This window comes from Mobula birostris, chromosome 9, assembly GCF_030028105.1.
Source record: "Mobula birostris isolate sMobBir1 chromosome 9, sMobBir1.hap1, whole genome shotgun sequence".
NCBI classification, from domain to species: domain Eukaryota; kingdom Metazoa; phylum Chordata; class Chondrichthyes; order Myliobatiformes; family Myliobatidae; genus Mobula; species Mobula birostris.
This window is the reverse complement of record NC_092378.1, coordinates 17,004,063-17,031,272: the sequence shown is the minus strand read 5'-3', so window position 1 is coordinate 17,031,272 and position 27,210 is coordinate 17,004,063. Positions and strand designations below refer to the sequence as shown.

Sequence of the window (27,210 nt, the reverse complement as noted above, 5' to 3'; positions counted from 1 at the left end):
TTTTTCTACTTGACTAAATTCACAACCTCTCCCATTACCAAAGTGCCTTTACCTTGCCACTTTTAGTCTTCCATCTCACTGGAACATATCTGTCCTGTATTTTGTGTAGACACGGCCAGGCTTTGCACAAAAATACACAATTCCTGTTATTGGTGCTTCTTACCTTCCTCTTGTTGGAACCTGTGCCCACCTACCAATTCTACATCCTGATTCTTGAGCCTTCCATTGGTTTTCAGTTTGTACATCAGAAAGAGGTGCTTACTGAACTGTTCACATCCCTCCCTATGATCAATTTCATCTGGACAGACGGGGGGAAGGCAGGTTTACCATTGAAATTATCAGAGAACTACTTTCTTGAAAGGAGCACCAAAAATCAATCCAACATACATTAAGGATTAAGTCAACTGAAATGGTCATTTTTTGAAGTATTAAAGTACACAATGGAAAACCCCGGATTTTTAAAATCTTTGTTTATACATGGCCTACATTTTGTTTTACAGACAGAATCTTTTGAATATTCTGGTAATCATAAAATCTATAGGAATGGGATTTCACCTGCCAGTGGATGGAATCCGATCTTTGTCTTTGGTAAGCAAATTATTATTTCTTGGTGTTGTTGGGTTTATGCTTTGTAGAGCTGACCATCAGAACATGTTCCTGTGCTGCTTTGGATATAACATGTTTTGCTCAAAAACATGGTCTATTTCCATTGACACTAATATTAAATAGTGAGTGGTATTGAGCTATCAAAGGAATTATGCCATACACATATACTATTCATCCACCCTCAGATGTTATCACTTCAGTCAGATGTTTAAGAATAATATCTGTTGAGATCAGTCCTAGACAAGCTATGATTACATGCTGTTGCATAAACACCATGTTAAAACACATGAGCAGAATGTCATTTGCAGTAGTGCTCTTTCACTGAGGACTGCCAACCTCACTTCAAAATGTGGTGAAGGAGGTGGCTAGATTACAAGCCTTTGAAATGTTTAGTCTGACTTCTATTAGTGAGTAGTTAAGAAGATAAACTTTTCAAACTGGTAAAAATGTATTTATACTGAAATGCTCAAGAAATATTGAACCTATAATTCAACTTGTGAACAGTACATATTTTCATTAATTGATCAAAGATTATAAATGAGTACATTTTCCTTGAATTGCTTGGCCATAACAAATTAATAGTGCATACAGTAGGTGAACGTCATTATCTTAGGATGCTACAGTAATGTAGCAGTTAGCCCGACACTATTACATCTCAGAGTGTTGGCATTTGGAGCTCAAATCCAGCGTCCTCTGTAAGCATGTTTGTATGTTCCTTCCGTGTACACATGGGTTTCCTCTTGGTGCTCTGGAGTCCTCCCACAGTCCAAAGACTTAAGTAGGTTAATTGGTCATTGTAAATTGTCCTGTCATTGGGCTAAGGTTAAATCTGTGGGATGCTGGGTGGTACAGCTCGAAGGGCCAGAAGGACCTGTATCTCAAAATAAAATAAAATAAATAAATAAAATTTTGCGCAGCAACATCTTATCTGACCCTATGCATTTTAATTCCAGTAGGTATTCACAGGAAGTTTCCCCATTGTCATTAAGTATGTCTTTGAGCAGGCACAGAAACACTTCCTGTCTAGGTCTTGCTAGTTAAGGGCTGTAGGTAACAAATGGCTTAGACTTTTCATGCCATCAACGTTGATTATGCTACATCTTTCAAAGGGACCAAAAATGCCATATTAAGTTCTGGAGTGACAGCTAAGAGTGGTTGTGCTGTTAGCAATGCCAGCTGATCTGTTCAAGAATATAAGTGATTGAAACTACCTTTAATGTCACTTCCAAAGTCTTTCAAAGCTCTAGCAAAAGCCCATTTTCAATTAGTGCTGTAATGAACATACAAGGCAACCAAAAGGACCCATCCCCATGTTACAGATGAATGAAATAACATAAATCACAGTTTAAGCCATATTCCTTTCATGTGCATGTATTTCCATTATAAATGGTACTAACGAGCAAGCCAGGCATAGTTTCTCAGATGGGTCAATTTCTGCCCCTGCCTGTCACTAAGCCAGTGAAACATTAATGTAAATTTAATCCAGCAGCTGGCTTTCAAATACTGTACTGATTGGGTATCCTCATTTATATTCCTTTTTTTCTCCTATATTTTCTTTGCTTCTCACTTAAACTTCGATGAACTCCTTTAAACAGTTCCCATCTTTCATGAACAAAATTTGATATCTTTTGTTCCATTTCACTTGCTTGTACAGTATATTAAGTGTATAATCTTAAGTGTTACTCTTAGACTTTGGGAATCAAATTATAATGAGGCTAGCATCAATTAAAATAATTATCAATTCTTACTTACAAGTTTATGCTGGCTGTGGTAATGATCAGTCCTTTAAAATGAATATTAATGTACTCTAAGGCACATCATGTATTTTCTCCCCCAATTAATCAAAGATATTACCTAAATATAGCAGTTGCATGTTCTTTATCTGTATTAAAGCATTTCTGCATTGAACAGTGTGAATGCCTGTAATTTGTACATTGAGGATTATTAACCCTCCTCTACATTGCCTCTACTCTGGAAATTGAAACATCAGAGCTATTCCTCACCTGCTACAACATGCAATGCGTCAGCACCGGGGTTTCTGTAACTAAGTGATACACTTCGAAAGGCTATCATCCAACCGTATGGATAATGTCTTTTACAAATCATTTCCTCAGTGGATTTGAGACATCTGGTAAATTAGACAGGAAGCTATCTAAATAATTCATCATGCAAAGGTAGATAGATCATTGAACCAGTGAGCTCTTCTCATGAATTTGATTGCTCTACTCTTAGTTTCTATGGTTTCAAATGGTACTGATGAAAATGTTTCCTATGTAATTGATCCTTTGTACATTGAACTTGCACTTTTAGACCGAGTTTCATATTGTGTTCCCTTATTTTATTCTTCTAGTCCCTTTATTCTAATCTTCGTTCATTTGTTTTTCTCTAAATTGGTACCTATTCCCACCTCTGCATGCTGATGTTTGATGTTTTTCATTGAACAGGTTCGTTTCATGGTTCTTCTTTGTTTCATGACTGTCTGTGGGGAAGACAAATCTCAGCGTTGTTTGCAGCATACATTGATAATAAATGTACTGAGAATCTTTGAATCTTGATCTTTCACTTCCTCACTCTTGTGTTATTGTTAAACCTATCACTATGCCACAAATGAAAACACTCAAACCAAAAAGGCTGACATTTGAGATTGGAAAACCTTCGCATCACAGCATGATTTCACTAAAACGGGTCATTGGTGAACCTCCAGATACAATTTAAAGGGCCAAGAAAGACAACATTTACAGATGTACGTACCTGGTATTCTCTTCACTGAGAGGTGTGAATAATAACATATTACCCAACTCTAGGTATTGGTCAGACCTAGTGGAAAATATATTTTGAAGAAATATATTTCCTTCATTATTGCATTTCTAACAGCAGTTGATAAGGTACTTATTTTATTACTTGCGTCCAAGGGAGTATAAGTCATTTTGTTGCATCTACATCGCAATGTACAAGCAATAAAGAGCAGAAATGTGGGAGGATATTGCCCAAATACTAAGATTGTATAAACTAATTGTTTCTTATACATGTATGTGTAGTCAGATACACAATCAGATCAATGTGTATTAATCAATCTGATGGCCTGGTGCATGAAGCTGTCCAGGAGCCTGTTAGTCCTGGCCTTAGTGCTGCGGTACTGTTTGCCAAACGTAGCAGCTGAAACAGTTTATGGTTGGGGTGGCTGGAATTCCTGATGATCCTCTGGTCCCTTTTTACGCACCTGCTGCTGTAAATGTCCTGAATCAAGGAAAGTTCACATCCGCAGATATGCTGGGCTGTCTGCACCACTCTCTGCAGTGTCCTGTGATTGAGTTCCTATATCAGGCAGTGACACAATCAATCAGGATGCTCTCGATGGTGCCCCTGTAGAAAGTCCTGAGGATTTGAGGGCTCATGCTGAACAACTTCAGCTGTCTGATGTGAAAGAGGTGTTGTTGTGCTTTTTTTCACCACCAGCCAGTAGGTACGGTCTAGGTGAGATCCTCAGCGATGTGTATACCAAGGAATTTGAAACTACTTACCCTCTCAACTACAGACCCACTCCTGTCAATAGGGGCTAATCTGTCTCTGTTCCTCTTGTAATCCACAATCAACCCCTTCATTTTATCAACACTGAGGGAGAGGTTGTTTTCTTGGCACCACTGTGTCAGGGCGTTGACTTTTCCTCTGTAGGCTGTCTCATCATTGTTGGAAATAAGCCTGATCAATGTCATGTCATCTGTAAATTTGATCAGCAGATTGGAGCTGTGTGTAGCAACACAATTGTGGGTGTATAGGGAGTAGGGGAGGGGGCTCAGGACACAGTCCTGGGGGACTCCTGTGTTACAGGTGTGACAAAAAACCAAGTTATCAGAAGATTGATGCTGATGAGAGAGATAAGAGAGACAAAGGGAGAAGCGTTCAAAATGTTAATGAGAGAGGAGAGAGATTAACGAAAAGAGACACAGTTCCGAGTATTGACAGACCGGTTGCTTTGAACCTGAACTGTTTGAAGTTTGATGGACAGGCGATACCCCAGCAGGGGGATAAAAGGAACAGGTTCGCTAAGGCACGACAAACATCACGAGATAACGAGACCCTGGAAGTGCGGTGTGCCCCCACAAGTTGGTGAGTGTTTGGAGGTCTGGTCGCGGGAAATGACCATAGACGCACAGAGTGAAAAGGTACGATTGACAGGAACCTGGTTTGTGTGTGTCCGCCCTTGCCTGGGTGCCGGGTTCACCGCGGAAGAACGGTCGTATCCAGAACGGAGGGGTCACAGGCGGTGACCACAGAAGACATAAAAGGGTTCGCCCGAAAAGCTAACTGTGAAGAACAATGGTCTGTTTGAATCAGAATTTGCATACCATCCTCTCTCTCTCTCCCCAACGGCACAACAGCGATTACTGCGAACTGTACTAAGCTGAACTGAACTCTGCGTCACTTGAGACTGATCATTTTACCCCTAGACTGCTATAGAGCTTGATTGATTCCTATTATCCTAGTTCTGTGTACGTGTGTTTTATCATTGCTAACCTGTTGCATTTATATCCTTACGATTAGAGTACTGTGTTACTTATTCCTTTAATAAAACTTTCTTAGTTCCAGTAATCCAGACTCCAACTAAGTGGTCCATTTCTGCTGGTTTGGCAACCCAGTTATGGGATACGTAACACAGGTCAGAGGGGCAGATGTGAGGGAGCCCATCTTTACCACCTGCCAGCGATCTGATAGGAAGTCCAGGTCTTGTACTCTAATCTGTATTTGATTTCTTTTCTAAAGGAAGCAATCAGTTTGAAATTGCTGTTTTGAAAAAAAAGGTTCAATATAGTTTTGCTTTACTCAATCCAGTCAAAATTGGCACTAATTAGAATCAATCTAAACCCACTGTAAAATTCTCACATGCAGAGAAGGAATGATTTTTATTCAATGCATCGTGGAGACGGTAGCATAGTATTTAGCACAGTGCTTTAGAGTACCAATGTCTCAGGTTCAATTCCTGCTGCTGCCTGTAAGGAGTTTGTACGTTCTCCCCATGACCGCGTGGGTTTCCTCCCACAGTCTAAAGACATACTGGTTGATAGGTTAATTGGCTATTGTAAACTGTCCTGTGATTAGGCTAGGGTTAAATCTGGGGTGGCTCAAAGCCCTGGAAGGGCCTTTTCCACACTGCATCTCATGGAACTTCTGGAATTCTCAATGAATGCATTCAGATTCCATGTGTACGTACAGAGATCTTGCACACTAATCTGTACTTAATTTTTAAATGAAGGAATCATTTTTTAATTGCTGTATAAAAAGTTCAGTATAGTTTTGCTTTATATCCTTTAAAAATAATATTTTTGATTAAATGTATTCAACAGGATGCAACTGGAAGTCTTAAGTTATTGCTGATAATTGACCAGCACACCACTGCATATTGCTTTGCTATATGAAATCTACCAACGTAACTGTGTTACTTTTGGCAGGAAAAGCAGTTTTTCACTAGCTTATTTAAGAAATTTAGAAAACCTACAATTAGAATAGGGTCAACAAAAGGTTCACTTTTCAACAGATTAATTCATATGACAAATTAATTTTCAAGGTCAGCTTAACCTTGCATAGTTTTCCCCAGTTCAATCAGTTGAAAATTAATTATAAATCATTCAGACATTTCCAGAATCATTTATAAACAATGGAATTGTCATTATATCGAAACACAAAGCTAAAATTAAACAGTTAAAAACAAGTATTTTAATCAGTTTATCATTTGCAAAAATCATGACCAGAATGATCTTCAAGATTGGTGTTCAGATGGAATAAGATTTAATAGCGACATATAAAAATTCTCAACTTTAGTTTGGAGGTAAAAATTTCTTACAACTTTGAGGTTAACTCATTACTTCCTGTCTAATCATTTTGGAGAGTTACCACCTCCCCCTGACAGAAGCATATATGCCAGCAGACAAAATGCCTCCCGTAGCAGACATATATTAGGAGATAACAATTGGGGGAGATTATTACTCACCATGACCTGAAAATATACATCTTGTGCAGTTGTCAGCATGATTAAATGTAAGTGTGCTATCCTGCTGTTCTGGGGGCAGTGCTCCAGAACTGCTAATCTATGGAACTGTAAATCAACAATGCGAGCATACACCTGCTTTGCTGAGTCAAATGTACTGCAATCAAACCTATCCCTACCTGGTGCGCAGGACTGCGCATGCAATCTAGATTGCAAATGACCTGTCTCTGACTTAAGAAATACCCCATCAATTATTCTTTCAACACGTGTGTATTACTTTTGAATAACTTATGAATTCCTCCAACGTTAGAATTTTTTTAAAAAATATACGCTCCTTGTTATAAATAATACAAATACAAGGTCATTCAGCCATTGCATTAAATATTGGTCCTTTATTTTAGAATATCACTGTCTCATGCATAAGAATAGTACAGTACAGGGGCAGCCATTTTGGATCAGGATGTCTGCACCAAACACAAATCAAATTATGCCCACAAATGACCCATATCTCTCCGTTACCTGTATATTCATATGATAATCTCAAAGCCTCTTAAATGTCACTATAGTGTCTACTTCCACCAGTGACCCTGACAGGCTGTTCCAGGCACCTACCAGTCTCTGGGAGGAAATTAAACTTGCCTTGCTCATCTCCTTTAAACTTCCCCCCTCTCACCTTACAATATCCTCTAGTATTTGGCATTTCTGCCCTGGGAGAAAGATTCTATCTACCCTGTCTATGCCTCTCACAATGTTAGAAGCTTCTATCAGGTCTCCTCTCAGCCTCTGACATGTCAGAGAAACCAACCAAAGTGTGTCCAATCTATCTTGCTAGCTCGTAATCTTTAAGATAGTCAACATCCTGGTAAACCACACTCTCCATATCTTTCCTATAATGGGGCTACCTGAATTGCACACAATACTCCAAGTATGGCCTAGACATAGCTTTACATAGCTGCAACATTAATTCCTAATTCCATTGCTAAAATGTCCCTACTAATGAAGGCAGGCATGCCAAATACCTTTACCACCATCTACAAACTGTACTTGCATGGCTACTTTCAGGGAGCTAAGGATTTGGATCTCAAGGTCCCTCTGCACATCAATGCTGTTTAGGATCCTGCGTTAAGTGTATAGTTTTTCTTTACATTTGGGCTCCTAAAGTGCATAACCTCACACTTGCTCAGATTAAAGTCTGTCGCTCTCGGCCCATATCTGTAAATGAGTGATATATCTATGGAGCACCTGATATTTAAAACGAATCACAAAAATATCAATTTGCATTGAAGGATGTAATGTTGATGCTTTATAAAGGCACTGGTGAGGCCTCAGATGAAGTATTGTTTGCAGTTTTGGGCTCCTTATATAAGAAAGGATGTGCTGACTTTGAAAAGGGTTCAAAGGAGGTTTACAAAAATTATTCTGGGTTTGAAAGGCTTATCATATGAGGACCATTGATGGTTCTGGTCCTGTACTCACTGGAATTCAGAACAATGAAGGCGGGGGGGGGGGGGGATCTCATTGAAACCTATCGAATGTTGAAAGGCCCTGATAGAGTGGATGTGGAGAGGATGTTTCCTACATGGGAGAGTCTAAGACCAGAGGACACAGCCTCAGAACATAGGTGAGGAGGAATTTCTTTAGCCAGAGAGTGGTGAACCTGTGGCAGCTGTGGAGACCAAGTCATTGCATATACTTAAGGCAGAGGTTGATAGATCCTTGATTTTTCAGGGCATTAAGGGTTACAGGGAGAAGGCAGAAGATTGGGGCTGAGAGGAAAAATGGATCAGCCATGATGAAATGGCAGATCAGACTCGATGGGCCAAATAGCCCAATTCTGCTCCTATAACTTATGATCTTAAAGAGAGTGAAATTGACTGAAACTGTATTGAATCACTTGCTGCTTTAAATTGTTTACCTTATCCATACAACCCTAGATACATGGACCAGACAAATGAAAAGATGGGCTAAATAAGTACTTAATGTGAAACACATTCTCGTTCACTGCTCCAAAAGACTAGCTATATTCATTCAGAATTTTTTCCCCAGTTACAAAATTCCAGCATGGGGAGGAGTGAGAGAAGGAAATTTTCTGCCCACCACTCTAAGACTTTAGAACCTTAACCTGCTTGGCTATGCCAGGGTCAAGTGGTATTCACCCCACACTTCAAGTGGCCTTGTTGATACACAGTGACACCGTCACAAGAATGGAAATGCAGATGAAGGTGTTGTTAAGAATGCTCTAAGGTCCTCTCTTGAGAAAACCCAGGGGCAACGCCACCATTTATGTAGCAGTATATGGGGCACGTAAGCATGAACTACTTGTGTGATTATGGACTAATTGCCACCTAGAGTTCTGTTTGCACATTAGTTAAGACAGAAATAGTGACAATCGGCTCTCGTGATAGGAAACAAGGGACAGGTACTGCAGTTGATGAGATGTAAATTCACATTTTCTACAGTTCTTAATCGTGAACCCCGTTCAGTTTCAGGTTGGATGATAGAAGAGAATCCTTGTCTTATATCACTTAATAGAATATCAACCATTCATAGCTTAGTTACATAAACACTAAACCCAACTAATGATGCAATGGCTAGGCTTAATATGTTTGACTTAATACAAGGAATTCTGTAGACTCATTGCAAAAAAAATGTGTGCTTGGTTTACACTGTTACTTCTTGAAATATCCTGCACTTTCTGGAAAATGCTAACTGTATTTAAAATTTTTATTTAACTTGCTATTTTTGATGTCATGTGCCGCTATCCATATCCAGTAACATCCTTGAGTTTTGCTGGGCATTGGTGCCCATAAAGTTTTGTAAACACTCTTTCTGTGGTAACTTTGTGTTGCCCTGGTGTACAAGTTTTGCACTTTTCTATTCAAGTCTGCAGTATTCTTAATTTTTAAAATACTTCTTAAGATCAATCATCTGTAGTTCAACATTATAAATGATACACTCATTGATCAAATGGAGCAATAAATTTAGTTTATTTGCTGTCCTCCTTATTCTGCATTGTTATACATGTCATTATAGGTGTAGTTTTAAGTGCTTCAGTAACAAAGGATACCTTTGTATTAAATGGCAAGTAATTCTATTTGGGTCAGAAAGAAAATGAGATTCCTTAGTATAAAACAGTTTTCTCTCTTGAGGAGTTTCCATTAACATTGGATACATTAGATTGCTTGACTCTGTTTTAAAGTGGTTAATGGCATTTCTTTAGCATTGTTCTGTTACATGCAATTATGCATCTGGCTCATTAGAAGGCTCATGTTTACTGTGTCTTTTTGGTTGATTAAGTAAATACAGAGGGAGGTATTATTCATCAAGTCCAACAGGCAGCTTAGTAGAGCAACGGTATATTTTATCAAGGTAGTAAAATCAGAGCCTCGTCTTTATATGACTACTGTGTAGTGATTCTACGCTGCCTTCAGGAAGGCATTTGGCAAGTCCATTCTTTCCTCACAACTTTAATTGGCTTCTTTGCATAAAAATTGGATGCAGCATATCTAACTAGCACCATGATTAACAGGTACAGGGAAACCCAGTAGGCAGACAATCTCGCCTTGCATGTAATGAGGAGGAAATATTGTTTTTTTTTTACAAATCTTTTTATAAGACCATAAGACAAAAGAGCAGAATTAGGCCATTTGGCCCATTGAGTCTGCTCTGCCCTTTCATCATAGCTGATTCGTTATCCCTCTCAATCCCAATATTCTGCTTTCCAACCATATCCATTGACATTCTGACTAATCAACAAATTATCAACCGTCACTTTAAGTATACCAATTGATTTGGCCTCCACAGCCATCTGTAGCAATGGATTCCACAGATTCACTACCTTCTGGCTAAAGAAATTCCTTATCTGTTAAAAATGGACAGCACTCTATTCTGAGGCTGTGCCCTCTGGTCTTAGACTCACTCACTATAGTAAAACATACTTTCTACATGCACTTTATCTAGGCCTTTCAATATTTGATGGGTTTCAATGAGATCCCCCCCCCCTCTAAACTCCAATAAGTACAGGCCCAGAGCCATCAAAAGTTCCTCATATGTTAACATTTTGATTCCCAGAATCATTCTTGTGAACCTCCTCTGGACCCTCTCCAATGCCAGCATATCTTTTCTTAGATAAGGGGCCCTAAACTGCTCACAACACTTCATGTGTGGTCTAATCAATGCCTTATAAAGCCTCAGCATTACCTCATTGCTTTTATATTCTAGTCCTCTCGAAATTAATGCATTTGCCTTCCTCAACATCAATTCAACCTGCAAGTTAACCTTTAGGAAATCCCACAAAATGGCTCCCAAGTCCCTTTGCACCTCTGATTTTTGAATTTTCTCTGTTTAGAAGATAGTCTATGCCTTTATTCCTTCTACCACAGTGCATGGCCAGACACTTCCCTGCACTATATTACATTTGCCATTTCTTTGCCCGTTCTCCTAATCTAAGTTCTGTTGTAGACTCCTTGCTTCTTCAACACTACCTGCCCCTCCACCCATCTTCATATCGCCTACAAACCTGGCCACAAAGCCATTAATTCCGTCATCCAAATTGTTGAAATATAACATGAAAAGAAGCAGTACCAACACTGAACCCTGCAGAAGAGCACTAGTCACTGGCAGCCAACCAAAAAGGGACCCCTGTATTCCCACTCATTGCCTCCTGTCAGTCAGCTAATCATCTTTCCTGTAATATCACAGTCTCTTATCTTTTTAAGCAGCCTCATGTGTGGCACCTTGTCAAAGGCCTTCTGAAATTCCAAGTAAACAGCATTCTCTGAATGTCCTTTGTCTATACTGCTTTTTATTTCTAGAGTGGACCAGCAAAGTCAACAGTTGCATAAATAGATGGGTACATAAACAGAACCCCAAAATAGGCACAAGTTTGGAACTTCTTCCCACATCTACACTGGAAGACAAACACAGGTACTATTCACATAGAAACATGACAAAATCCAAAGCAACACACACAAAATGCTGGAGGAGCTCAGCAGGTCAGGCAGCATCTGTGGAAACGAGTAAACCGTCGATGTTTCAGGTCGACTGTCCATCCAGGTGTGCATTCCTTTCAGCCTCTTCTGCTGTGCCCATCATTTGTATTGAACAGATTCCATATAATGGGCACTTCATCCAGTCTTTTCCCCAGCATACATCCTCCCCTCAAATTGGGCTAGCTAGTACTTAAACCCGATTAAAAATATGGCATTTTTAAAAATTCATTAATGTGATGCAGGCACTATTGTTCTGGCTATCCTCATTCCCCTCCCCCTCTCGCCAATGTTTTATTCTGGCATCTTCCTCCCTTCCATTTCAGTCCTGAGGAAGGGTCTCAGCCTTATTTTGTAAACGGTACACAGTATAGCCACAATGTGATAGTGGCAGAAGGAATGAATGTTTCGGGTGATGCATGGAGTGACAATAATGTGGAATGCTTTGTTGTTGATAGGACCAATAAATTGCACATATCTCTGGCAAGGCAAAGTATTTCTTCTTGCTTCAGATCATGAAAAGCCTTCCAGGATTCAGATGAGTCTTTCATCACAAGATTCCTAGCCTCTAAACTGGACATATCACCATTTAATTTGAGGCTGGTACCAACAATACTCAGTTGAATACAGATCCCCCTACCTCCAGGATGTTAATAGTGGGGGGGGGGGAGGGTGCAGGGGCCATGATGATGATAAGGTCAAGGGTAGATTGTTAGCCTCTCTTGCAGGAAATAGCAATTGTCTGACACTTGTTTGACATGATTATTTATTACACGCAAGACCCTGAATGTTGTCTGGGTCTTGCTGCATGTAAGCATGGACTGTTTAATTTGCTGAGGTATTGCAAATTTGCTGAGCATTGTGCAATCATTAGCAAATTTAGCCAGCCAGTGGTGTAGAGACATCGGCACCAGGGTTCAGATCCAGACAGCCCCTTGCACACTTTCCATCCATGCTGAGTTGAGCGTCGAGCTAGCAACTCAGCCTCGTAAAAAAAACAGTCAAATGCCACGGAAACGGCAAAAACTGCCACCCGATGTGCCACAAGGCATGGAAAGGAACAACAGTCATCAGCAAGCATTTGTGCTTCCTACTTGATAGAAAGGTAGTTTTTGATTAAGCACCTCAAATGATTGCTTCTATGACATTGCTGTAGGACAGAGGTTCCCACCTTTTTTATGCTGTGGAGCTCTACCATTAACCAAGAGGTCCGTGGAGCCCAGGTTGGGAACCCCTGCTCTGAGAGCTCTCCAGGGCAATATCATAGAGTTGATGTGTTGGGCCTCCAACAATCTCAATTGTCTTTCTTTATATGAGGTGTAACCTGAGACAATGGAGTGGTTTCCCTTTGATATCCTATTGACTTTAATCTTACTGTAGTGGTCAATGTCACATCAGTTCAAATGTAGCCTTGATGTCAATAACAATCACTTTCCTCATCCTATTCATCTGTTTTTGTCCAAGAGACTTTGAGTTGAATAATCCCAGAAAAAATTCAAAATGAGCATTTCGCAAGAGGGTTATTGTTGAGTAATTTATGCTTGAAGGCATTATGAACAAAACCTTGATGACTGCAGTGGCTCTCTGTGTTCTATAATGCTGATGGGCAGTTTTCCTTTTTGCCAGGTGGATGAAGGTGTTGTACAGGAACAAATGAACTAAACCAAAGTTGATTTTCTAGCAGAAGTATTCAGGATCATCGACAGAATGTTGACTGGAACCATGACGTTTGCTGTAGTTAGGGTTGTTGGCAGTGGTGTGAAATCCTCCTGTTTTGGCATGTTACAAAGACCACTGAGGATGAGAGGTAAAAGATATTGTACAAGGACTTCATGATGGAATACAGTCTAAGAAATAGAGAATGGCAATAGATACAATAGTTATGAAATAGCTGCTTCTGTGTTACTACGTTTAGAGTAGATTAAAGAGTTGGTATCATACATGGCGGGCCAAACGGCCTGTACAATGCAGCACTGTTCTGTGTTCCACATGTACACAGGACAAATGAGACACTTTAAAAACCATATTTGCTAATAGTGGTAGAACATTCTGTTCACAGCTGTTTAGATCAAATATGCAGATACTTACTCATATTTTTATAGATTTCCATTGGGAAATCCTCTACCTGTGGGAATCAGTATATAATGCTCTCTTGGGGAAAAGTTATCCATGAGCTGGATAACTTTGGAAGACTGAGTTGTCAGTATGCAACCGTCCCTGTATGAGGATGTTCTAATGAGTCAGGTGTATCAGTTTTAATGGTAGCATTAGGTCTTAGTGCAAAACCTCATATTTCCATCTCTAAGAAATTTTCATATACAGCACAGAGTATTGGGTTGCATATAATATGTGTAACATTAAGAATGTAGATTATCGCCATACTTTTCTTGATGCTCCCTAATTACACTGCAGACTAATTTAATCTTGGACTACGAGTCAATGGTGCACAGGTACACATTCTCCAAAAAGCCCTTGATCAACATAATCGTAAGTTATCAGAGAAGTCCTTCTTCACACCACTCTCTTGAAAGGCTGCTTAAAACTCAAATGGAAATATGAGCTTCTTACAGAAGCATAAATGCTTTGAAACAGGCCCTTGCTGGCCATCAAACAACTATTTAAGCATCCTATGTAAACCCATTTAATTCTTCCCACGTCCCTACAACAATTCCCAAATTCTACCACTTACTCACATACTAGGGCAATTTATGGTGGCCAAGTAAGCCGTGAACCAACATCCTTGGAATGTCAGAACAGCCTGTAGCACCCAAAAGGCATCAGGAAAATTTTCAAATTAGACTCAGTCAGCATAAGAGGTCAGAATTGAGCACTAGGCACTTGAGTTGTGCAGCACTGGCTCTAGCAACTGCACAAATGTGTCACCCCTCAATGCCACAAAACCTTTTCTCTGTACACCATAAATCTAGAAAGACTTTGCTCATTTTCTCTGGAACACCAACCAAGCAGCTTCATTTTCTACTTTAAAACCATCAGAGATTTGCCAAATTAATTTTCTTAATTACACTCTGTCTTCAGTATGAAGTTAATAGCTATATAAATATTAAAAGTGCTTTTTCATTCATAGCAGGAGAATCTATTTTAAAGCAGCACCCATAAAATGCTGGAGGAACTCAGCAGGTCAGGCAGCATCTCCGGAAAGGAATATAGAAAGAAACAGTCGACATTTTGGGCTGAGACCCTTTATCAGGACTGGAAGACAGGAGGAAGAAGCCAGGATAAGGAAGGAAGGAGAAGGTCTACAAGCTAGAAGGTGATGGGTGCAGACATCCCACCTCTCCCAGAAGATCCGGGAGTCTCCCGCATATTGATGGCAGCTCCCTGACGCACGCAAATTATATACAATATCCCGGAAATCGATTTTTTTTGAGAGGAAGAGGAAGAGCGAGAGCGAGCATCCTGATTGGTCTCTCTTCATGCTAAGTAGACCTATCAGTTTTCTCTGTGGGCGGGCTTTACAGTCGACCTCAAAAATAATGACAGTGTTGCTCGCTGCACTGTTTGCAACAGTGACTTTTCTATTGCTCATGGTGGGTTAAAATGTAAAAGACATGTTAAGGTGAGGTTAACAGGTGTCATTCGTTCATTCGCATAGCTAACGTTATTTAAACTAGCTGGCTAGCTGCTAAGGAGCTACTCTATTGATGTCCAAACTCCCTGTAGACTTGCTTAAAGTTGCTTAAACATGATAATATAATATAAGTACATATTTTAATGTCACATTTTCTGCATATACCCAACTTGGTTCACAGATTAGACAAAATCACTAAACAAGCTATTACATACACCCTTGGAGGTTGAACGGGGTGGGGGGGGGTGGTGTGCTACCTCCCTGAAATAAGTTTTTGCAGGGTGGGATGTCTGTGGGTGAGTGGGTGCAGTGAGAAGCTGGGAGGTGATGGGTGGGAAAGGTAAAGTGCTGATGAAGAAAGAATCTGATAGGAGAGGAGTGGATCATGGGAGAAAGGGAGGGAGGACGGGCACCAGGGGGAGGTGATAGGCAGCAGAGGGGAAGAGAATAACTAAGAGGGGAGCCAGATTAGGGAATGGAAGAAGAGGGAAGGACGAGGAAGAAATCTATTTTAAAATTTACTGATATTAATGCAGTGAAACAATACATTAACTTGAATGAATTAAAGCCCATACTAAAATAGGGAACTAGAGATCTCATGTGAGCACTTGAAATGTTTAATTATTGCTAAAAGCGATTTCTGATAAAAGTCAATAAATAAAAGTGTAGGATTCAAGACTACATAAAATGTATAAGTTTCACTGCTTAAAATCAATGACATAGGGTCAAAAAAACTGGCAGTTATACAATTTAAACTTAGTTAATTATTTAAGAAACTTTCTTACATTATTGATTGTATCTCATTGAATAACCCCACAAAATAGAGTGTTATATTTGTATATGTATAGATTGTCACCTGATTGGAACATCTGAAGTTAATTCCGATTACAAATTCCATAATTTTTGAATGTAAAAACACTCCTGCAAGATTGAATGTAAATACTCGCCTGCAAGATTAAAACTTTGAATATCTTGCTCCAATAGAACCAAATGGCTCCAGTGTTTAATAAAAACATTAGCTGAAACAAATCTAGAGCTGTTTGTGACAACAGCATCTGACAACCAGTTTTACTTCTCTTCAAAGAGCTCATTATAACAGCAACCTTGCATTTCCACCTTGGCTGAACAACTTCGTAATAGACTAAGACACCTGTGCTGCTCCCTGCACATAGCAAGAGTACTATAGGAGGTCATTCTTATCCTCAGCCATTAGGCTCTACAATGAGTCAACCTGCAGCTGGGAAGTGTTGACCCCCCCCCCCCCCATTTAGACTGTTTGAGTTAACTTATTTTTTATTTCTTTCTTCTCTTCTGATATTTGTATATCTATGCACTTGTGCTGCTACTATGACACTGTAATTTCCTTTGGGATCAATAAAGTATCTATCTATTTATGCAGATTATGAGGCACAGCATTTTAGTAGAAGTTTCTGAATTTATAAATACAAATTCTGGGGAATTAAAAGCAAATAATAGCAATTATTTATAACAGTAATATCTGCTATCCAGTTCACTCCAAGAATATAAGAAACAAAAGCAAAAGTAAACTCTACAGAAACTTAGGGCTGCCTCGCCATTCAATAACATTTGCCTGAATCCACTTTCCCACCAAATTACTGCATCCTTTGATAGGTTTTGGGACATAAAGGGAATCATCTTCAACCTTGAACAAACTCAACCACTGAGCATCTAGAGCTTCCCAAGGTGAAGAGCTCCTTAACCATCTGCTTAAAGAAATTTATCCCCACCTGCATCTTCAGTGGCACATTCCTCATTCTGAGACTCTACCCTACAACTTCTGGACTCTCTGAAATGTTCTATTTCTGACTTTCATATATTGTTTGAAAATGAAGGAGATATAGAAGTACTAAGTAATAGCTTTGTAATCAGAGCGACAAAATGCTGGAGGAACTCAGTAGCTCAGTCAGCATCTATGGAAAGGAGTAAACAGTTGGCATTTGGGCCAAGACCCTTCTTCAAGACTTGTAATAAAGTACTGAGCTAGCCTTCAATGGATCACAAATCCATATACTTTGTTGCTCATCTTCCAAAATTTCCCTATACTCTATCTTTGAAAGGAGATCTTGGTCTTTTTGCCTTTGCATTCCAGCTGTGAGACCCTCTTCACGGGCAAATTTCAAAAGACAATATGTGTACAGCACTGGAATGATAGCATAGGGTTTGCATTCAAGTCCTTTTTTTTTGACAAGAACTGGGCATAACCTCAAGTAGTGTGAGAGTGCAGTGAGCTAAGCAAAGCTGACATCTACTGTATCCAGTCTTAGCCACATTCTGTGGAAGAATGCCAAAAGAGGCCAGCCATTCCCCAGGCTTTTTGCTGTGTTCTTCTGGGGCACTCTATAACAGCATTGTCATAAATCTAGAAACTGTTTACTTGTTTACTCTTAATTCATAACTGAGGAGCGCAGAAAGAACACAAAAGTAACACAATGATCCTTAATACCAAACGATTAGAACAATTATCAACAAAATCACATTTACCAAATAAAGTGCTTGCTTTTTATCAGTTATATAATACTGTAAACCAACTTACTTTGAGCCAATAACCATCTGTTAAAATTAGATATCACCACTCATTCAACTTAAGATTCATCAACTTTTCCAATTAATTTTTTTAAATGTTATTTAGAGATGCAGTGCAGAACAAGCTCCTCCAGTCCAAAGAGCCATGCCGCCTAGCAACCCACCTATTTAATCCTAGCCTAATCACAGGACTATTTACAATGACCTATTAACTGGTACATCTTTGGACTGTGGGAGGAATATTCGTTGAATATTTCCGCATATTTGTGGCGAGAGTAACATTACTGAAGCTTAATATTTGGTTTTATAATGGTTTTGCTTTCAATGACGATGCAAATAAATTAACTGTGTGCATTATTTCTTTATTATTGAGACCTCTGAAACATTTACCATAGGAATGAGAAGTTCATTGTCTAGTAGCCAGCTACAGGATATATAGTTAGAAATTTGGGAGAAAGTTCAAAATCATCTGCTTTACTGTCTTTTATTTTCTCTCTAAGATGAATATGAGGGAGTTGAAGTCTCCATTCTTAGCTGTGGCTCAAAAAGATCCTTTACTTATATTTCTGTTTGGTAAGGAAAGAAAACAGAAAGCTATTCTTTCCTAAATTTAAAAACTACCCAAATACAGGAAAGTGAAATCCTTGCAACAGCAAACCAACCAACTACATTTATTTTTTATATAAAATAAAACAAAAACACTGGAAACACTGAGCATGTCAAGCTGAATTGTGAGAAGAGAATCAGAACTAACTTTCAGATAAAAGACGGTTCTGAATGCTGACTGGAGACACAAGAGGCTGCAGATGCTGGAATCTGGCTTGAAATTCAGACCGTTTCTTTTGTTGAAGATGCTACCTGACATGCTCAGTGTTTCCAGCATTTTCTGTTTTTATTTCAGATTTCCAGCATCTGCAGTATTTCAAATATCACACCTTCGATTGTCTCACAAATAACCAGTGTCAAAAATCTGATTTATGATTAGTGACATCATTTTCTTTTCTTGATCTACTACATAGCAAATAATCTCAAAGGTGCATGCACTTTCAAAATGAAATAACCAAGATGCTGTATTGATTTGCTTCTGACTATGCCTAACAACATGTACAGAAACATGCAAATGAATTTGTAATACAGCTTGAAAGTGCCCATGGATTATCTTTGCAATTCCACTAATTTTGTTAGTCAGATACTCCATGGGCAAGTTGCATGTGTGTTATTAGCAGTGACCACATTGCAACAGATGGATGCCTTCTGCCAAGTTGGAATTGGACTCATGTTTAATTACTCTGTGACTCCTCGAATACACTTGATAGACAAACCATGACTCCTTGAATATACTTAATACACAGACCCCTTATGGAGGCATAATGCCGTTTATTTGTACGTACCTATCACTCATCTGCCGAGCTCATCAATATCTTGAACTAAGCCCTGCTGTACTGGAAACCCAAGGCTTTGAAAGTGCAAACATGAAGGACAACGAGACTGATAACTAGTAGGGTGGATTGGTGGTTCTCTTCTTCAGATTTCCTTGTGATGTAGAAGGACACCATTCAGTTCACTGCATTTATCCAGCTCTCAGCAATCCCATCGATCCCACTTGCCCCCCCGTAACTTACTCTCTCTCACGTGTTCATTAACAATTCTTCTAGCCATTTAAACTAGAACTAATTTACAGCAGCTAATAAAGCAAATAATCGGCATATCTATGGGACGACAAAGAAAACCAGGGCACCCACGCAGTACCAGGATGAGTCTGTAAACTCCACACAGACAGCACAAAAGGTTAGAATCAATTCAGGTTGTTTATTTATTTGTTGAGATAAAGAGAGAATGGAATTGGCCCTTCGAGCCATGCTGTGCAACAATTCCCCCAATTTAACCCGAGCATAATCACAGGACAATTTACAATAACCAATTAACCTACCATCCGGTACATCTTTGGACTGTGGGAGGAAACTGGAGCACCCGGAGGAAACCCACACAACCATGCGGAGAACATACAAACTACTTAAGAATCAACAGACTGAACTGAACCCAGGTCGCAGGTACTGTAAAGCATTGTGCTAACCACTACGCTGTGGTGCCACCCCATAGCTTTACGTTACTAAAGCTATGAGACAGCTGCCCTACCTGCAACATAATGTACCACTCTTATATGGAGATTGTATGGAAATTGATGATGGGGAGTTGGAACAGAAGCCTGGGTTGGTCTAGTACAGGGGTTCCCAACTTGGGATCCACACACCTCTTGCTCAATGGTGTTGGTCCTTGGTTGGGAACCCCTGGTCTAATAAATGATGGTGTGAATTGAGATTGTTGACTAAGGATAGCAAGATGATGAGATCGAGACATATCAGGTAGGAGTCAGGCAGACACTTTGTGGAATGGCCTTCTGAGGACATTGATCACTGTTGTGTCTTTGTCAGGTTTGTACATATGGTAGAAATTTATGCATCACATAAAGCAAATGTTGCACTGACTTGACATCACTGCATACGCCTGGTGCACATGAATGCTTTAAACACATTGAGGCGTTAATAACATTTTCAATCTGCACTCTACTGCTCCACCTGAGAGTAACTCTCCAAGTCTGAGGGCACTAAACCATATTATTAGTACCGGGCTGCTAGCTATTAATGCTGCTTCTCCCTTGACCAGGAAGCTCTCATTCTTCTGCACAGCAAAGGGATGAATTTTTGCTTGTAGCGAAGGAAGAGCAGAATCAAGAAATGTATCTTATATCATGTGTAGTGTGCAAATCAGGAGAGATAATGAGGAGAATAATAGTGATAAATACAGTATATCCTCAACTTCAGTTCCTCCAGATCCTCAGCACCCACTGCCTCACGGAGGCCCCTTCCTACAATGAAAGCACTCTCCTCTTTCAGGGTCAAATCTAAATACTGTGAAGAGGTTTTAACTGTTGTGCATAATTCCATTACTCCTATCATAGATTCTTGCAAACAGGAATTTGGAAGATACTGGATGTCTAGTACAATACTTGTTACAAATACCGTATTCACATTATGTAGCTGTTACATAATCACATGCAACAGAGTAATTGGCCAGAATTGCATAATGATGCTTCAGTGTACAAATATGTTTACTGAACGAAGTGTACAAAGTATGTTTATTAAACCTGAACTATGAAAGATGTGATTGGTAGGTGGGAAGCCTTCAAAGGGGAAATTTTTGAGAGTGCAGAGTTTGTATGTTCCTGTCAGGATTAAAGGCAAATTGAATAGGAATAAGGAACCTTGGTTCTCAAGGGATATTGCAACTCTGATAAAGAAGAAGAGGGAGTTGTATGAAATGTATAGGAAACAGGGGGTAAATCAGGTGCTTGAGGAATATAAGAAGTGCAAGAAAATACTTAAGAAAGAAATCAGGAGGGCAAAAAGAAGACATGAGGTTGCCTTGGCAGTCAAAGTGAAGGATAATCCAAAGAGCTTTTACAAGTATATTAAAAGGATTGTAAGGGATAAAATTGGTCCTCTTGAAGATCAGAGTGGTTGGCTTTGTGCGGAACCAAAGGAAATGGGGGAGATCTTAAATAGGTTTTTTGCGTCTGTATTTACTAAGGAAGCTGGCATGAAATCCATGGAATTGAGGGAATCAAGTAGTGAGACCATGGAAACTGTACAGATTGAAAAGGAGGAGGTGCTTGCTGTCTTGAGGAAAATTAAAGTGGATAAATCCCCGGGACCTGACAGAGTGTTTCCTCGGACCTTGAAGGAGACTAGTGTTGAAATTGCGGGGGCCCTGGCAGAAATACTTAAAATGTCGCTGTCTATGGGTGAAGTGCCCGAGGATTGGAGAGTGGCTCATGTTGTTCCGTTGTTTAAAAAAGGATTGAAAAGCAATCCGGGAAATTATAGGCCGGTGAGTTTAACGTCAGTAGTAGGTAAGTTATTGGAGGGAGTACTAAGAGACAGAAACTACAAGCATTTGGATAGACAGGGGCTTATTAGGGAGAGTCAACATGGCTTTGTGCGTGGTAGGTCATGTTTGACCAATCTGTTGGAGTTTTTCGAGGAGGTTACCAGGAAAGTGGATGAAGGGAAGGCAGTGGATATTGTCTACATGGACTTCAGTAAGGCCTTTGACAAGGTCCCGCATGGGAGGTTAGTTAGGAAAATTCAGTCGCTAGGTATACATGGAGAAGTGGTAAATTGGATTAGACATTGGCTCAATGGAAGAAGCCAGAGAGTGGTGGTAGAGAATTGCTTCTCTGAGTGGAGGCCTGTGACTAGTGGTGTGCCACAGGGATCAGTGCTGGGTCCATTGTTATTTGTCATCTATATCAATGATCTGGATGATAATGTGGTAAACTGGATCAGCAAGTTTGCTGATGATATAAAGATTGGAGGTGTAGTAGACAGTGAGGAAGGTTTTCAGAGCCTGCAGAGGGACTTGGACCAGCTGGAAAAATGGGCTGAAAAATGGCAGATGGAGTTTAATACTGACAAGTGTGAGGTATTACACGTTGGAAGGACAAACCAACATAGAACATACAGGGTTAATGGTAAGGCACTGAGGAGTGCAGTGGAACAGAGGGATCTGGGAATACAGATACAAAATTCCCTAAAAGTGTCGTCACAGGTAGATAGGGTCGTAAAGAGAGCTTTTGGTACATTGGCCTTTATTAATCGAAGTATTGAGTATAAGAGCTGGAATGAGGTTGTATAAGGCATTGGTGAGGCCGAATCTGGAGTATTGTGTTCAGTTTTGGTCACCAAATTACAGGAAGGATATAAATAAGGTTGAAAGAGTGCAGAGAAGGTTTACAAGGATGTTGCCGGGACTTGAGAAACTCAGTTACAGAGAAAGGTTGAATAGGTTAGGACTTTATTCCCTAGAGCGTAGAAGAATGAGGGGAGATTTGATAGAGGTATCTAAAATTATGATGGGTATAGATAGAGTGAATGCAAGCAGGCTTTTTCCACTGAGGCAAGGGGAGAAAAAAACCAGAGGACATGGGTTAAGGGTGAGGGGGGAAAAGTTTAAAGGGAACATTGCGGGGGGCTTCTTCACACAGAGAGTGGTGGGAGTACGGAATGAGCTGCCAGACGAGGTGGTAAATGCGGGTTCTTTTTTAACATTTAAGAATAAATTGGATAGATACATGGATGGGAGGTGTATGGAGGGATATGGTCCGTGTGCAGGTCAGTGGGACTAGGCAGAAAATGGTTCGACACAGCCAAGAAGGGCCAAAAGGCCTGTTTCTGTGCTGTAGTTTCTATGGTTTCTATCTAGTTTCTTCAGAAACAAGGACATCCAGATTGTAAACCAGCCAGATTTAATGATTTTCACTCTTTTTAACAAGGGAACTTGTTCATTCTCTTGAGAACCAAGTATAATCACTACTACAGGAAGCATGAGAACGCAGAAATGCAAACAATGCAGCTGGCAATGCTGACAAGGACAGGCAACACATTGCATATATAAAAAACGGTGAAGCACTCTCCGCAAGGAACTGCAGTGAGTTGTGAACTCAGCTTGACATATCACGGAAACCAGCCTCTCCTCTATGGACTCAGTCTGTAATTCACACTACATCAGTAAAGCAGACAGCATAATCAAAGAACCCAACCACCCTGGACATCAAGTTCAAACTTAATTGTAATTCAACCATACACATGTATACAGCTAAACAATACATCGTTCCTCTGGAGCCAAGGCACAAAACACAGTACACACAGTCACATCTCGTACATATGGTCACAAAATAACATTAGCACAAGTCCCTGCGTGGCATAGCCTGAAGATTAATAGTGCATGGGTCATTGTCCTGGAGCCACGTTTCTGCAAGAACAGGCATGCAGTAGTTCCTCATCTCTCTCTGGGTCTGTGGCAGATGAAGAAAATCCAGCTCGTCTTTCAGGGAGCGATCACTGGAGAGCAGCACCAGGGGAGTGATGGCGTGTAGGGACCAGCCCCCAAGTCAGCGCGGAATCTAATGTGCCTGCCGCGCCTGTGTTCTCTCCCACGCTGCCTCTGGCACCTCCTCCCCCAGCAACATGAGGGCCTGGTCCATGCAACAACCCAAGGCCACACAACTTTACCGTCATTCTTCCAAATGAACTAATGAACCAGACTTAGTAGTTTGCATTACCGATGTCCAACAGGGTCTCATGACCACAAAAAAAATGTTCAAGACAAATGTCTGTCTGTCTAGGTACCATCCGATGTGGACTTTGGTGACCATGGTTTTCCATATAGATCTATCCTTCGTTCTTTGGATGACTTCCATTTCCTCGATGTGTATGGTTTTTCTATGGTTTCTATGTGTAGCCACCTGGCTATGTTTTTGATGTACATAAGCCGAGGTCTTCCTCTAGGTTTACTCCCCCCAATCTTTCCGGAGAGTATGAGTTTTTCTAGTTCATCTTTCCGCATGATGTGTCCTAGGAATCTGAGTTGTCTTTCTCTCATTGTTCGTATGAGTGATCGAACTGCTTGGGCTCTTCTGAGAACTTCTTCATTTGATGTGTCTGTGGTCCATGATATTTTCAACATTCTCCTGTAGAACCATAATTCAGCTGCTTCTAGTCTCTTTTCCATTGCTGGGGAAATGGTCCAGCATTCACTTCCATAAGTCAGGATAGAATAAATGTAGCATTGCAGTATTCGGTTTTTAGTGTACGTGCTCATCTTTCTGTCTGTTAATCTGGTCTTCATTTTTTTAGACAAATATTTGCACTATTTGTTGGACTCTGAGAGGCTGCTATGACTAAGCTTGCTATCTTACCAGAGCCATCTAACCTTATCCTTTCCACTGGGCAGAAGAAACAAAGCACTACCGACAGGCTGCTGGACAGCTACTACCCCATTAATATAAAACTACTGAACAGCTCCCTAGTATGACAAGATGGACTCTTGACCTCACAATGTCTCATCATAATCTTACACCTTATTGTTTATCTAAATTTACTTTCTCTGTAGCTGTTACACCTTATTCTGCATTCTATTATTGTTTTACCTCATTCTACCTCAATGCACTGTGTAATGATCTGATCTCTGAGTAACATCAAGGCAAGATTTTCCATTGTACCTCAGTACATGTGACAATAATAATCCAAATCCAACTGGCACAAAATGGTAGCTAAAGTGCTGAATGCCATGAAGTTCTGTACATTCACAGTTATGTCTCAGAAGAAATTACCACTTAAAAATTGTGTTGAAGTTATCTTTTATCACATAACAATGCAAGTGACACCCCAATTAAAAACCTGAAGTAAGGGCAACACAGACTTTACTCTCAGTGTAAGTCTCGTTGCTTTGGAATTCTATTTCAGCGAACCAGTTAATTAAATCCTTGCAAACAATTTCGACAATGATGAACCCATTGATATTTCTGAGACTCTGCCAGCGAATTCTGATATGGGTAGTACCTGCCAGCTGGTATTCAAGACCTCAGCAATTACTTGCCATTGCAAAGTTCAGTAAGAATGCCCTCATATCTAAAATATCCAAACCAAAGACCTCCAAAAAAAGACATAATGGCACGGAGTTACGCTAAGACAGAAGCAAAACATATTTGTTTTGTCTGTAGGCAGCTAATTAATTGAACAGCAATCCATTTTTAGTAGACACATGCATGCATGAGTCTCATTGTACATTGTAATAAACACGTACATCATCATGATCACCAAATAAATGAAATCAGTTTTGAACAATCGGTATTTTGTTTATTGTGCATTTACTGCCATTTGGAATTGTGCTCATCTGTTTAATCTCATGGGCGCTCGTCACCTCCTCCTCCATTATGAGCAATGGCTGCTGGAAAGATGTGATTATTATTTTTTATCACGGCTCAGGTAATACAACAAAATACTTTCTTTTGTTAAATTCACTAGCTGAAAAGTAACACTCAAGAAACTTTGCTTTTTCTGATGGGCAAGCTAATCTTTACAGAATCACAGATAAAGAAGAATTTTCTAAATTAATTTTCTGGTTCCTTTTATTCCGTGACCTATTTTTAAAGCATAGGAATTGTCCTGACTAAACTAATCGTTACTGAATTTTATTGTTTTGACATTTAATGTCTACATTATAAAATTGAAGCGGTCTTTTGAACTTAATAGTGCAAGCATAGAGACTGCTTCATGCTTTAAGGCGGCGAAACCTCCCAAAGTTTGGCTTAGCAGATAAATTACAACAGCAAAGAGAAGAAAGTGGAGACAACCTTGAGGAAATCCTTAAGTGCGGCTTCTATGTCTCAGTACACTTAATGTACCACATACTTTGTGTATGCCACCTGGTCATTTCATAAGCTACTGGATACTCTTTCATTGAAGCTTAAGGCTGACAGAATTAGACCTAGGGTATCATTTCAGCAGATTAAATATTTAACCACTGTGTGATCCAAACCTTTGAAAGTCTCAAGGTTGCAACTGGAGATTTGGCAGCAGGTGTGGTAAACGGAAGCACTAATGGATTTAAGGTCCAATTAACTACATTGGCTTCTCATGGAGCAAAACTCTTGTGTTCACCTTAAGCCTTTTAACATGCTTAACCCATGTACTACAAAACAAGATCCAGAATCTAAAATATTGCTGGGATCAGACCCCTCACCCAACTAAGCAAACTGAGAGTTGTTTTTTCATGGAAGATAAACACTAGCAGGGACAAACTGATCATTTCCATGTTATAATTACAATGAAATTTCATGTACTCAGATACAAAATTCTCAAAGCATCCCTTGATTAGTTTTAAAGGAGTCAAGCAGAACTTTCAGAAGATTATAGAGCATTGTTCATTTACAAAATCACCACGAGTAGATCAAACAATTTTTTAATGGTCCAAGTTTTCCTTACAATCTAATGTGGAAATAAGAATCAAAGGCAGGAGGCCATTCAGCCCCTCGTGCCTGCTCGACCATTCAGTAAGTTTGAGACTGATCTTTTATCTCAGCAGCTTTTTTTGAAGACTAAAAGAAATGGGGAGGAGTTGATGGAAACCTGGACACACTTTTAGAATGAAAAACAGCATGAAATGTGCAGTACATTGGGTGTATTCGCCCACAGCTCATTATGAATCTAAGTGTGTATAGTGAGCATGCTGATAAAACAAGAGAGCAGTGACAATGGAAAATTCAACCAGCTTTGATTTGGAACTGGAGAACGAAGCAATGTTGGGATGGATTGAACATAGAACGTAAAGCAGTACAGCAAAGGATAGGCCCTCCAGCCTCTGATTGGAGGGAGAGGTTGCGCAGGAATGCAAATGGGGGCAAGACTGAGGTGACATTATAATGCTGCAATAATGTTTGGGATGCCATAAGAAATAATCTCTTTGCTCCGCATCAACACGGGGAAAACAAAAGAATTTTCCTTCTATGAAACATTTGAGAACTGTTATAGACCCTCAGAAAAAATGCAAAGTGTTCACTGGCTGCAAAATATTAAAACATACTTTTGCCCCCAGTTAATGTACTGAAAGGGTCTAATCCTTTTGAGAAAACACCTCAAGTATGGTTGGAGAAACTACCT

At 39.9% G+C, this 27,210-nt stretch overlaps 1 protein-coding gene and 1 long non-coding RNA gene across 8 annotated transcripts in view; one reads left to right on the top strand and one right to left on the bottom strand.

Annotated features, from left to right (window-relative positions):
* Positions 1 to 27,210, bottom strand: part of LOC140202565 (uncharacterized) — an 81,535-nt gene that overhangs the window by 28,869 nt on the left and 25,456 nt on the right. The window lies entirely within an intron of this gene.
* Positions 1 to 27,210, top strand: part of cped1 (cadherin-like and PC-esterase domain containing 1) — a 279,536-nt gene that overhangs the window by 230,885 nt on the left and 21,441 nt on the right. For 3 of the 6 annotated variants that reach the window (XM_072267562.1, XM_072267559.1, XM_072267558.1), the window contains one exon: positions 501 to 588. The exons of 1 other annotated variant lie outside the window; for it this stretch is intronic. In XM_072267562.1, the coding sequence (XP_072123663.1) occupies positions 501 to 588 (88 nt within the window). Of the gene's footprint in view, positions 1 to 500; positions 589 to 3,050; positions 3,355 to 14,662; positions 14,982 to 27,210 lie in introns of those variants that run through there. 2 more of the 6 variants (XM_072267563.1, XM_072267560.1) reach the window with 2 other exon arrangements.